Source organism: Echinops telfairi, unplaced genomic scaffold (assembly GCF_000313985.2).
Source record: "Echinops telfairi isolate 266 unplaced genomic scaffold, ASM31398v2 ScPeMD7_31;HRSCAF=116, whole genome shotgun sequence".
NCBI lineage: Eukaryota > Metazoa > Chordata > Mammalia > Afrosoricida > Tenrecidae > Echinops > Echinops telfairi.
Window position 1 is genome coordinate 35,065,978 of NW_022103928.1, and position 14,569 is coordinate 35,080,546.

The following is a 14,569-nucleotide window of genomic DNA, read 5'->3' on the forward strand; positions in this document are numbered from 1 at the left end:
CTCTCCCCTTGGCTATATTGTACTTGATCAAGCCCCAGCAGGCATCCTACACCCTCCTCGCCATCGATTTTAGAGCACTGTTGTTCCCTTGTCCCTGGGTTTGTTGACTCCCCCCCTCCCTTTCCCCTGCCTCCCCCTCTGCAGTCTCCCCATGAAACAATCTGTCCTGTTGTTTTCTCCTCCAGATTGTTTATCCCACCGATCTTATCTAGATAGACATGTAAAAACAATAATAAAACACAAAAACAACAACAAAAAGAAAAGCCTATAAATAATTCCAGGTCTGTTTGTTGACCTTTATAAGTATCTTCTGGTTGAGTCTGATGAGGTGCCATGCCCTGCCCCCAAAGTCTAATTTTGGGATTTCTCTGTTGCACGCCCTTAATATTTTGCCCTTCTGTGGTAGGGTCAGATCGGGCACAATTCCTGCACTGTGTCTCCAGTGTTGTTCCCCGCAGTGCTATGGGTCAGTGAGGAACACCGTGTCTCCTCGTGGGGCCGGCCCTATGGTCTTCTCTGTGCATTGGCTACTCTGCTCTGAGCAGGAATATCATCCTTGGGGCTTGGTGGGCCACAGTGAGTTCCACTCTCTCTTTCTCTCTCCTTCCCTCTTAGTTTGCTTCTCTGTGCTTTGAGCAGACATGCCCCTCTACCCAAACTGTAGCTTCAGTGCTGTCCTCCAAAGTGCATTCTTCAGCGGTGGTGGTGGTGGTGGTGGTGGTTGGGGTCAGGGGGGGACGTGTTCCATGTAGCTGGGAATGGGGCCAGCCCTAGAATGTAGGCTTTCTTGCTGATAATTTTCTAGTTGTTGGAGTTATTGTTTTAAGGTATTGATAATGATTTTTCTTTTTTTTTTATGTATGCATTTATTGCTATAAATTGACCTATGAGTACTGCTTTTGCTGAGTCACACAGGTTTGGGTATGTTGTTTTTTCATTATCAATTTCTTATCATTTTTAGCAGGTTGTTATCCCATACCCATATATTTTATTTCTTTCCATGTGATCATCTTATTCTAGATTTCTAATTTTAAAGCATTGTGATATGAAAAATTATTTTTGCCTTTTATTGGAAGTGGTGTGTTAAAATTTCCCTTTATGTTATAGAGCTGTCTGTTTCTCTTTTTCAAATGTATGAAGGTTTGTTTTATGTATTTTGGGCCATTTCATTCAGTGTAGATATTTATTATCATTATGTTCTTTTGTTGGATTGACCCTTTAATCATATGATACCCTTCCTGGTGCCTTATGTTGGCTTTTGCTCTACATTATTTTTCTGATTAGCCCTAAACTAAAATCTAATAAAGAAGAATATGATATTTTCTCTTTGATTTATATTTAATTCAAAGGTTAGCGTCTCAGTCTCTATGATGAAGTTTCTCATGTTCTCTAAGAAATATTGTCAAATATATATTTAGAGAATATATTATATAGTATTATATATTACATATACTTATATAATATATAATCATATTTAATATATATTATTACATATATTTAGAGAAAACTTAAATGCTAATAAACATATTGAAGCAAGAGTTTCAATAAGCCCACAAAAATATTACAGTTATTAATAATATACCCACTCCTTACTTATCAACATGGTTAGGTTCTAAAGTACAGGTTAGCATGAAAATTGAGGTTAATGACATCAGATCACAAATGGAAAGTGACTACGTTATTACAGAACTGCCAGATTATATTATTATGTAACATCCAAATTCTGTCAATACAGAACAGTCAAACCATTGAGAATCATGGTCATGCCTACTTGACTCATGACCTTAACTGTCACAGCCAGCATTAATCTCACTTGGCACATTGGCATTTGTCATTGTCACATATTTTGTTGGTAATAAGTAAGATAGTAGATTTTTTTACTATTATAGATGAGAAATACCTGATAACAAGATAGTGGATAAGTGAGGAGTAGCTATAATAATATGGCATATATTTTAAAAAATCATTGATTTTAAATTTATAGCCTAATATCTTCCAAACTAGAACCATTTCCCATAATACATTTATTTGACTGGAGAATGGGAGTAGTAATTTTCTTAGAGTAGTGTTATGTGTACCACTTTCTGATTGACAGTGTCATCTGTTAACTACAAAAGGAGAAAGTAGAAGGTTAATCTGAAATACCATTGATAAATAAATGTAAAAAAATTCTTTTTCAAGAGGCTGGAGAGGCAGTTGGTTGTTTGGGCCATTATATCATTCACATTGACTTATTTTTTTTATTAAAAAAATGCTTTGAGACTATGAAGTTAAATATCTTAGATTGTGAGCAGTAGAGATGTAGAGCAGCTAACTTTTAAGGTTTTAGAAGTCTTTATAATTGTGCAAATGTTAAATGATAGCAATGATATTTGAGGAGGGGAGAGTGCTTTGTCCCTGGCAGTATGCTCTATTTTGTCATGCCAAGACCAGAAAATCCTCTTTGCTGAAAAGAACCTTGAGTTCTGTTTGGAGAGAGTCATACAGTTTCACGTGTGCAGCACAGGAATTAGAGTGGAAACACTGAGCTAGAATCTTTTGTGAAAAGTCACAGAATGAACTCTCTTGCTTGGTCAGAACACAGTGGAACATGCATGGCAGCACGGGGATCCAGAACTGTATGGCAGCCGTCACAGAATGACTAGGATTTTTCACTTACGCCTTGCCAGGCTTTTGCTTGCTTTTCTGCATGTCCTGCAGGTGCAACTTTTGCAGGTAGTGAGAATGATGGGAAGCCAAGAATGAGAAACAATTATGTAGACTGGGCCTATTCACAAAGAGAAAAAACAAGGGAGCATGATCATGTGTGTCACAAAGAGTTTCCACTCAGTGACCCCTGGCACTTGATACTGAAGTACCAAGGGACTGACCCACTATAGGATTCAGAAGAAAAGGGGCTCAAGTTTTTGCACTGCCTTGACTTCATTGAGAACTTAAATATTTACATATGTGTGTGTAACATATCATACGATTCATTTCCTTATAAATGTCTCAAATTATATAGAGAGTTGTGTGTTGTGTCTCAGACACTGATTATAGAATATAATTAGTTCATTAGTCTGTTTTTTTTAATTACACAATACTTTTTTTCAGTTAATAATTCAATATGGGGAGAAGATGTGCATAGGAACTGTAGCTGGTGAAGGACAGGGAGTCTTTTATAGTTCCTCTGTTGTTCAGTGACTATTAGGATTGTTTGAAAATAAGGGCCTAACTGCGTGATACCCACCACCCTGATACAATCACTGAAGACAAAGCAAGTGCATAATCAAATGTGGTGAAGAAAGCAGATGGTGCCTGGTTATAAAAAGATAGTGTCTGAGGACTTAAAAGCTTGAAGACAAACAATAGGCCATCTAGCAGGGAAGCCACAAAGCCCACATAGAAGAAACACACTAGTGTATGATCATGAGGTGTCAACAGGAACCGGCATCTGAAGTTCAAAAATAACCACTCTCATCCAGGTGATGAAGAGGCATCACGGTGGAGACCCAGAGCCCATCCGTGGATAATTGGATGCTGCTGTGCAGCGGGGCTGCATGGAGGAGAAAAAGCATCCAGGGGCAGTTTAGCACCCACAAAACACAATATTCCTCTAGTTCTTCAATACTCCCCACACACACACACACTGTTATGATCTCAGTCCAACCACACAAATCTGGCTAGACCAGTGTATATACAGCGGCGCAGACAAGAGCTTTCAATACATGGAATTCAGGAAAGACAAACCCCCTCAGAATCAGTAATGGAAGTAAAACTTCCAGGAGGGTGGAGGAAGGGAAGAAAAGGGATAAGAAGGCGGGGAGGGCGATGGATAGCTATGACAGCAGAATAACCCCCCTTGAGGGGGATGAATACCAGGTGAAGGGATAGATGGGTGGTGTAAGATAGTATAAATAATAATAACAGGACATACTATATTAAGGGTTTGCAGGAGTGGCAGGTGGGGAGGGAGGGAAAAACGCTGATATCAAAGGGCTCAAGAAGAAAGAATATTTAGAAATGGCTGACACCTACAATTGTATGTGTCCTCTTGATATAATGGATGTGTGGATGGTTATCATATATGTAAGAGCCCCCAGTAAAATGATTTGTTTAAAACAATGATAACATTTAAATTAAAAAAGAAAATAAAGCGCCTAAAGAGAACCAAAGGTGCCCTGGTGGTGTGTTGGGTTATGCACTGGGCTGTAGCCACAAGATCCGCACTTAGAACCCACTGGTCACTCCTCAAGAGAGAGGAGGCTCGCTGCTCCTGTGAAGATTTACAGCCGAGAAACCCCCAGCGGAAGTCCTGCTGTGTTCTGTAGGGGTCTCGATGAGTCAGAATTGACTCAATGGCTGTGAGCGGAGGGTTTTTGAGAAAGGGAAACCAAATTTTCTGCATCCTAAATACTGTTTAATAACCCTAACTGAACGATGTAGTTCCTTCCCGTACACCTTTATTCAAGGTGCCCAGGTGACGCTGTTGGTGGGAGAATGATGACGCTGCCTCTTCCCCTGGAAGATTTTCACACTGTCTGGTCTTTTGTCACCCATGACTGGTTGCACTTTAGCTTCTCCTCACTCACACCTTGAGCGCCATCCAGCCCGAAGGGTCTGTCCTTGAAAATGCCCTGCTTCCAGCTGACATGTTTGGAAGCTGTGCATAAGTATGCAGGGGCTCCTTCCTCTGAAGTACGGAGCTGGATCATTCTTCATTGTCTGTTTTTGTAGACATTAATAATTTGTTTGCTTTAATGAATGTTTTACATTTAAAATGGATCACTCTTGAAGGACTGACATTCATGGCTTGCCACCTCACAGCATGATGTGAACAGTTACACAGCACCTTTTCCCTAATAGTTCAGTTTAAAATTAGTATAGAGATTGGAGACCTTCAAAGATGGGTGACAGGGACGAAGCAGCAGTGGCTCCTCCCAGCCTGGAGAAGGTCTGCCCTAGCATGGTAATGATATGATTAACATGTGGTGGATGGAGGGCAGGATGACTAGAGCAGTGGTTCTCAACCTTCCTAATGTCACGACCCCTCAATACAGTTCCTCATGTGGTGGTGACCCCCAACCATAAAATTTTTGTCATTGCTACTTCATAACCGTAATTGTACTACTGTTATGAATCAGGCGACCCCTGTGAAAGGGTCGTTCGGCCCCCAAAGGACTTGCGACCCACAGGTTGAGAACCGTTGGACTAGAGAAATAAATCCAGCAATGCTCATATATGTGCAAGAAGGAGCTTTATATCAAGAAAACATCCCAACCAAGTCTAACCCAAGTCCATAAGACTGATACTAATCCATAAGTCCTTCTTCAGACTGAGGGAACCACATAAAATGATGCATAATGCCAGAGGATCACGGACCAGGGTGTGTAAAGTTGTGTGAATCGAGGTCCGTGGAAAATATGGCAGGGCCCCAGCAGGTCTCAGGATGGCCAGCAAGCAGGAAGGTCAAGGCAGAGGGACAGGCAGAGATACCAGCCTCCACAGAGCTATATATCTTGATCAACTATCACATTTTATATGTGTGTGTACATATGTGTTTGGGGGTTGATGATGGGGACAGAGGATTTCTTTCCACTCGGTGTAGCCTTGAAAATTGCCTTGATAAAATTATTGGGCAAGCAGCCACTGAATTAATTGACACATTTTATCTTTGTGTGTCGCATTTCCTAAATCTAGGTTGGTTACGTTACCTTACTCATCTTTAAACCTACTATTAGCCTACAAACTATTTTGTGTTGATTCTGCAAAGTAACACCTTTAAAGTTCATCTGTCCATTACAGTACATACTTGGTGGCTTACACTGGCTCCTAAGAGATAGCAAACTGTTAAGTCAGCACTTTAAGTTGGCAGGGAATGAAAACGGATGAACACTAGCCTGTAGTTTTGGGGACCACAAATTCAAAATGCGTTCATGAGAGATGACTTTTCATGAACTTACTTTACATTTCCTGGAGAAAGAATCCTTCTTATGAAGATGATCGATGCATTCTAAGTGGGGTATGTGGCTATAATGGAGTAATGACATTCCCGTAGTGGCTTGTTGGAATGGGACTCTTGAGAAGTTACTGACAGGCTAGCTGCTTTAAGAAGGGACTTTCTAGAAAGTGACATAACGAGCCAGCTGTATTACTGAAGATGAGAGAAAGGGTTGGATTGGGTTGAATTCAACTTGGGTCCACCTTTACTTAAAAAGCAAAAATGAGTCCTTAGAGAGTTTGGTTTTGTTTTGCTTGAGGAATTGCCCGCATTTCTCGCTGTATTTCAGGGAAGTAGAAGGACGCCTCCACCCACCTACAGAATGAGCCCTTTTGTCTGGCCGCCCCCCTTAAGTCACCAAAGTAGTAGGCGCCTATGGGGAGTGACTTTTTTGGTGTGAGGATGCATAGGAGAAAGATTTACTTTATTTACACGCTTCCTGAAATGAAGCGTCTGTTTCCCAAGTCAGTTTCATATCAAGGTCAGTAATTTTAGCCAGACTGGAGGCAGATAATATCTTTTGTAACAGAGATCTGGATGTTGATCGCGGGGTACCACTGCATCTTCTGGAAGGCTATCACGTGACAGCCTCATCGGGATTATTTTATCAGGCAGAAAGACCGCATTTTCCTTTGCTTTGGTTGCCAGTGTGCTCAGCAAAGATTTTTCCAGAGCATCTGTATATATGAGGCTCTGTGCTGGACACTAGGAGCCCTGGTGGCACTGTCTAGTAAAGATTAGTCTGCTAACCACAAAGTCTGTGGTTCGAACCCACCTGTCACTCCTCGAGAGAAAGCGGAGACCATCTGCTCCCAATGTGATTTACAGCCTGGGAGACCTCAAGTAGGATCGCCAGGAGTTGAAACGGACCTCGTGGTGTGGGTTAGGGTACGTGCTAGGTAGTGGATTCAGTACCTTGTTCGGCATTGATTTCATTGCAGCTGTGACCTGGGCTATGAAGGAGGCTGCAGGGTACTCTGACTGCATGACAGGAGGGAAGCAGGTGGCAGTGGGCAGAATAGACAAACTCCCATTTGACTGGAGCTCTGTAGGATGAATTGGGATTGTCTTAAGTTTCAGCAATGAGCTGCTCATTCAAGCCTAAATGTCAGGCAAGCTTGCAGCATTGCATTGCCAATTACTCTCCCCCTCGTGCGCTTCCCAGTCTCCCTTAGTGTAAGACGTTTTTGCACATGCGATTTTACCACTGTAGGGTGTAAATCACGTGCAGGTTATTAAAAGAGGAAGGCAGCGTTTCTTCCCTGGGAGGCTTTAGGTCAGAGTATCTTACCTCCTCTGTGGCATCTGCAGAACCAGTCGTGACCTGGCCAGCCCTGCAGCAGCAACAACCCGAGTCAGGCCATGGAGATTTAATCATGCGGTGTCCCCTTCCTGAAGAACATGAGCCACCCTGCTGGGCTGGCACGCTGTTTCAGGAGAATTTATATTGTGCCCAGCCAAAATACAAAGTTTACTGAAAGCAGTAGCTACGAGTAACTCTGACTCTAAATCATTTCAAGGTCTTGTATGGACAATGAGAGTGTGTGCCTCCTGACTCAGCTACCCAAATACATGTTCATAAAAGAAACTTCTCTCTTGCATTACAGCCAATGCCATTGTCAGAGCCTCTGTTCCCTCACCTGTGTGTGTTCGTGGTACTTGGTAACCTGATACAACCACAGTGTTAGTCTGAGTACATTAGAGACACAAATCCACAGAAACTCATATGTATAAGAGAGAGTTTTATATCAAGGGTAAGTGCACATCAAGAAAACATCCCAACCCAGTGCTGCCCAAGCGCACAAGTCCAACATTAACCCATATGTCCGACATCAATCCACAAAGAGACCTCCTCCATCTCACAAAACATACACTATGACGTTGATTGCAAGAGGAAAGCTGAATCAGTGAGCGTGTAAGCATCTCAGCGCTGACAGGGGTCTCCACTCGGCTGCTCCAGCACCCAGGGCTGCATTGGGTTAGGTCCATGTGGCTTCTCCTCAGGGATGTCTTACAGGAAGTGAGCCTTGCCAGCTGAAGCAGGGAACTGGCTAAGGCAGCTGCACCCTGGTCCGACCATCAGAAAGCAAGAGACCAGAGAACTAGAAAGATGAGACTCACTGAGCCATTTATCTCTCTGCCCTTCAATTAACCCTACATGTGTTTATCAGCCACGTTGGCACAATAAACTTCAACTATCTCAACCACTGACAGGAAACTGATGCCCTTGGATAAGTAGTTATTATCTCTTTACTGGAAAGAAAATATCTTACTTGCAGGGAAAGTCAATGAGATGCCTCTGATAAGGAGACCCTGCCTTCACTGAGCGCCAGCATCCTATCTCCTTACAGGGTTGTAAGGAGTGTGCAAGTTGGGAAGTTTTCCATGTGGTCTTCCCAGGAGTCCCCACATTGCCCTCAAAAGACCCATCTAGATTGAGAATCCCCCACAAAGTATATTTTTCACTAGAGACTTACATTGACAGTAAGAAAAACATGAAATAAACATTTGAAAGGCTATAGTTTTGAAACATTGCTGTGGCTACACTCACCCAGGTGGAAATATCCTAGGTTCCTTTTATGTGCCCTCGGTGGGCAGAGAACCAATGGGTCAGAGGGTTGGTGAGGCAGGCCTTTGGTCCGACCTGCACTGTTTGTCAGCTTATTTAGGTTCTGTGCCCGGTGCGCAGAGGCATAGGAAGACGGAGTAGAGGTCACCTAGTCGCTGCAAGCGATAACATTTCAGTTCTAGGAATGCTTGTTTTTCAGGGGTTTTCACTTCGTTTTCTAAGTCAAAAGATTGTAAACCAACCGAGCCAACACACCTGGCAGGGAGTAAGGAAAACTCACTGAGTCCACGTGACTAGTCTTTCCCCCGAGAGACAAGAGGATGGCACAACTGGAAACAGTCAGCAATCTGACCTGCTACAGCAGAGTCGCACAGGGCTGTAGCTATGCTACCTGAGGCTAGCTTTGATGTGTCGTTGCAAGTTGAGGGTTAGGAATTTGGTGGCTCCCTGTCCTTTGCATGTGACAACACCTAAGTCAATGTGGTTCGAACAGTGACCCAACGTAATATGTGTCCGTTACAGGCCTGCCTTTGAGATATTGTAGGTTCAGTTCTAAAGCAAATACTGCAATAAAGAAACTCACGTGAATGCTTTGATTGCTTTGATGCATGTACACATTACATCTGTGCCATTGTGTAGTCTGGAGTGTGCAGTAGCATTATCAGGAACATTGAAGTATTGTGAGAATTAACAACAGGCGACACAGAAACACAAAGTGCACATAGGCTGTTGGGCAATGATCACATGTAGACTGGTGAGGATGGGGTTGAGAATGCTTATGTCTTCTGCACCAGTACCAGGTGTGGTGGGGTACAGCACAGGTCTTCCTTTGAGTGTTTTGAAAATCAGTTAGTTACTTAGTTATTAGGCATGAAGAGATGTTCTTGGCATCTCCTGTTCTCTACAGTGTGCATGACACAATCACGGTCTTTCCTCACTGGAGAAAGAAAGAATAATACAGTCTTTTCATGAGACTGTACTAAATGCCAGTCATTGGGGTAAGCACTTTACAGAACCCGTTTGCATGCGTCCCTCACCACAGACCTAGGGGATAACTATACTTTTTACTCTCAGGTTGTAAATGGAGAAACTAAGCCGAGCAAGTTAACTTGTCTGTGTAAAGTCTCACAGCTAGCACGTGGCAGGGTTAGGATTTGTTCCTCCTTCCCCAGACTTCAAAGTCCATGACCCGAGTTACTCCTTGCTCTGGAGGAGGGGAAGGGGCTGAAAGCGACTCCGTCACTTTCCCAATACCTAATGGCTAGGTCGTGTTTTCTGTTAAGCATGGAGCCCTATTCTTGAGCTCTAACTATTTACTCTTTGTTGCCTTCTCTCAGGATGCAGGAAGCCAACAGATAGGGTTCTTGCTTGGAAGCTGTGGAGTTACTGTAGCCTTGACTAGTGATGCTTGCCATAAAGGACTACCAAAAAGCCCAACAGGAGAGATACCACAATTTAAAGGTAAGCCAAAGAGCTCTTGAGAAGTCACTACTTCCCCGTTGTTCGTATCAGGGGACTGACTCTTCGTTTTCAGAAGAACACACTATGGCAGAAGCCCTAGTAGCCCAACAGTTAAATGCTCCACAGCTAACTGGATGGTTGGTAGTTCAAAGCCCCCAACTGCTCCATAGGAGAAAGTTGTGACTATCTGCTTCTGTGGAGATTACGGCATTGGAAACCGTATTCTCTAGTTTTACTTTGCTCTATAGAGTCACAGGAGCCGTGGTGGTGTAGTTGGCTAGGTGTTAGGCTGCAGTCTGCAAGGAGAAAGACAGCACTTTCTATTCATATAAAAAGTTACGGTTTCGGAAAATTATGAGGACGATCCTACCCTGTCCCAAAGGGTCAGCATCAACGTGCTGGCAGTGAGTATAAGGCAGTGGTTCTCAACCTTCCTCATGCCGTGACCCTTTAATACAGTTCCTCCTATTGTGTTGACGCCCCAACCCTAACATTATTTTCATTGCTACTTTATAACTGTCATTTTGCTACTGTCATTCGAGCCCAAAGGGGCCACGGCCCCCAGATTGAGAACCGCTGGTATAGGGTCACTATTGGAACACTGGCTGAATAATGGGTCACATGTTGCACTGCGGCAGCTGGAGGGTTCAAATTGCATAGAAGAAAGTTGAGGCTATCTGTTGCTGTAACGATCTACCTACCATCTTGCAAACTCGGTTGCTATAGATCAACTCGAAGGCAATGGGTTTGCTTTGGGATATACTCTATTGTATCAGTTACAAGTATGTGGGTTTTTTTTTCACATTTAACATCATCAAAATCAGGACAAGTCTTATAATCTGTGGTGTGACATAGTTTAATTGGCAGTGGTTTATAATACTCACTTTGTTCATCTTGCTATAGATGTGATGAATTGCAGAATCACCAAAGATTCATTGTAGTTGGAAGTGTTTGAAAACACCCCGCTTAAATAGAGAGAAATAATTGTATTTTCCAGGCTTTAAGGAAAAGTTTGCATATGTACTTCCTGGGTTCTAACTTAAAAGCAATTTGTGGTTTATCTCCAAGGTTGGCCAAAGCTATTATGGTTTGTCACAGAGTCTAAACATCTCTCTAAGCCTCCTCGAGATTGGTTCCCTCATATTAAGGATGCAAATAATGACACTGCTTATATTGAGGTAAGTCTAGCCTGATCTTCTTCCTTTAGACGTGGCTGTGTACATGGGGAATGGAGTAGCTTACATTTGTGATAGTTACGACAAGTACTGTTGTTGGTGTTATAATTATTGTATCATCTCTAAGCACAGCACTACTCTGTTCACAGTTATTATTTTGGTCTCGTTTCAGTATAAAACGTGTAAGGATGGAAGCGTCCTTGGAGTGACTGTGACAAGAAGTGCACTGCTAACCCACTGCCAAGCCCTCACACAAGCCTGCGGCTACACCGAAGGTACAGCCGGCGCCCCTTTCCCTTCAGTGGGGCCATGACTCCTGTGATGCTGGCTCTGTTCAATGTCTCCTGGGCTTGGGATGTTTTCATGAAGAACCCATGTCATTTCTAGTAATAATAGTAAAACTTAGGCCTAATCCAATGAAGTGGCTGCTTATTAATTTTCTTGTTGTTAATTAATAGTATACAGGCAGTACAATCTATTCCCAGAAAGATTTACAGCCTCGAAATACTGTGTAGGGTCGCTCTGAGTCAGAATCCACTCAACAGCAGTGGGTTTAGACATTTTAAACATGTATAGCCTGGCCGTTTTGTTTTGTTTTGTTTTTTCAATGCCCTACTTCAGCCCACCCCATGCCAAATGAATGCAAATCTCTGAGGATGGTGTCATGAGAACAATTGGTTGCCATCCATGGCTTTTGCCCCTTGCAGAGGATAATCATGAAGGAAAGAGGAGGGGTGGCTAGAAAATGATTGGGCACACAGTACTGAATGGGGCACATTGCAGAAAGGGTCAGGGCACCTGATTTCCTGCTGCATGAAGGTCCTGATTTGGATGCATGCCCCAGTAGATTCTTTGTTAATGCCCCTCTTCATGCATGCCTATCTTCCTGTTTGAATCTCTGAAGGGAAAGTAAGGGGCCCAATACCAAGCCTTTGGTGAGCCCTGAGAGAATGAGCAGGTCAGAGTGTAAGGAACGGTTCGATAAATGCCTCAGGTGTTCAGTGTCCGGCACCACTGGTACAAAACCATGGCTGACAAGGCTTTAGAAGAAACTTCTACATCATTCCTGGCTGGTTCTCTGGCTTTTCATCCACATTCCCGCATTCTGTAATAGTTATTGTCTTCAACTGTGTACTTTTGGCTTGGGGCTAACACACCCATTTGGGGGATGGGTGGGCAGAAAAAACCTTTTTGTATCTCCGTTTTAGGGGCAGGGCACCCCTCTCTCCTCCGTAAGTGTTGAATACGCTTCCATGCATATATTTTTAAATTCCCTCTGCTACCTTTCCTGCCCCGCGCCATCTTTAAGGGCGTCTAGTCGTTGGATGTCGGAAGTGCTTGGCTGGGGATGGGTTTTCTTTGCTGGGTGGGGAGGCCAGAGAGTGAAGCTGCTTCCCTTGGCTGGCAGGCGCACGTGAAGGAAATGAGAATAACTTTTTTTTAAGTGAGGGATGTTAGAAAATACATGATAAAAAGGAAAGGAAGAAAGCCTTTCTGTGAAAGGTAGTGGTAGCAGGTCTAGATTTCTCCTTATATGCCGGAACTTTCATCTGGGGAACATTTTGCAATGGGGCTGATTGGAGGCTGTGGAGTTTCCGCAAAGGTAACTGACCTGATGTTTTCCTGCGCTCCCTTTTTACCCCTGAGGTTATGTTGGATTTTGTTTGTGCTTTGGTCTCTGCTAACTTTTAATTAGTAAACATCCTTTCTGTATTTTTCTTACACAGCTGAAACAATTGTGAATGTATTAGATTTCAAAAAGGATGTTGGCCTCTGGCATGGAATTCTAACAGTAAGTATGACTTCTCTCTTCTCCCCTTTCCCAACTGTGCCCATCTTTACATGTGACTGTGCTCAGGGTTATAAATAGAATTAGGATTTGTGTACAGTGTGGATAATGTGTATGTCAGTTTAGATCATTTCCTTTTGGCCAGATAAGGATAAAAAAACTTTCTTGTTTAGAAGGCTCAATTAATACAGCTCACCAGCAGCTGTTTGTTTGAATCGTTAAATCCAGGTGTTGAGGTTACCGCTGCATTCTCATTATTGTTATTATGTTAGGGACCATCAAGTGGTTTTCCACACAGAGCAACCGTTTCTGACGGAGTAGAACTGCTCCATAAGGATTCCTTAGATGTAATCATTCTTGAAGCAGAAAGCCACACTTTTCACCCACGGAACCACTGGGTGGGTGGATTCAAACTGCCGACCCTGACAGCTAAGTGCTAAAGCCTATGGCCTGCCATAGTCCTCAGAGCGGGCTTTTAAAGGTTCATATAGAGTTCAGTATCTTCCTTCCCACTCATGAACTGCCAATAACTGCAGGCCAGAACTCGGAGCAGCACAACAAACAAGGTGACAGTAGTGACACACGAGCTAATGAAGCAGAAGAGGTGATGATATTGCAAACATTTTGAATGACAGCAATAACTCTGCAACCAAAAACTTGATATATCTCCAATAATGATAGTAACTACTATGAACAATGACCGTTATTTTCTGTTACTGAGACCATGATCACTGAAACATAACCATGTAGGTGTGCTAGGTGCTCATTAAACCTCACGTCACATAGTTCATGAGTGCCTCGCCAACCTTCCAGCCTGAGCAGTTGAGTCAGTTCTGATGCAGGCAGCCCGGGTGTGTCTGAGGAGAGCTGTGTTCCACGGGGTTCTCAGAGCCTGACTTTTCAGAAGTTGATTGCCAGCCTCTTCTCCTGAGATGCCCCTGGATGGACTTGAACTGCTAACTGTGTAGCTGGTAGCTGAGCATGTTAATTGTTTGCACTAGTTAGGGACTTCTACAATTTTCCCAAGCAAGGGAAACCTTCTACTCTAGAGAGCAGTTCATAGACTTCTATGACATCAGTCTGAAAGATACTCTGACCTAACCCCACCTTGGAATAGGGAGGGAGTCAAAGTCAGGGGGAGAATGGGGAAGTTGTCAGCGCCTTCTGGACAGCTGGCAGACCTTCTTCCTAGAAAGGTAGACATCCTCTTTACATTTTGATTCAGAGCTTCTTGAGTTGAATCATTGCCCCCTCATTCTAGCGCCACCCTCTGTCTTATATGGCAATACGAATATACTCAAAGCCAAATAGAAATGATTTTGTCTAATATTTACCATGTTATGGTCCCTGTAACTTCACTCAGCTCTACTAGTGCAGTGTGAATTATGCTGAAGTACGTGTGTAAACAACATCCAGCAGATAGTGGCCATTTAAATATTTGCTCATTCATTGTAAAGAAAGGAGAGCCCTCATGGGGCAGTGGGGCTTACTGTTGGGCTTCTAAGCAGAAGGTCAGTGGTTTGCACCCAACAGCTGCTCTTGAGAGCAGCCTCTTTAGATTCACAGGCTCTGAAAGGAGATGGGTTAGTTCTGTC

General features: G+C 43.2%; 1 protein-coding gene across 2 annotated transcripts in view; it reads left to right on the top strand.

Moving 5' to 3' along the window:
• Window positions 1-14,569, top strand: part of DIP2C (disco interacting protein 2 homolog C) — a 247,197-nt gene that overhangs the window by 73,402 nt on the left and 159,226 nt on the right. The window contains exons 11-15 of one of the 2 annotated variants that reach the window (XM_045289848.1): window positions 916-921; window positions 9,887-10,010; window positions 11,079-11,188; window positions 11,358-11,460; window positions 12,913-12,977. In XM_045289848.1, coding sequence (XP_045145783.1) covers window positions 916-921; window positions 9,887-10,010; window positions 11,079-11,188; window positions 11,358-11,460; window positions 12,913-12,977 — 408 coding nt within the window. The remainder of the gene's footprint in view (window positions 1-915; window positions 922-9,886; window positions 10,011-11,078; window positions 11,189-11,357; window positions 11,461-12,912; window positions 12,978-14,569) is intronic. The other variant, XM_045289849.1, reaches the window with a different exon arrangement.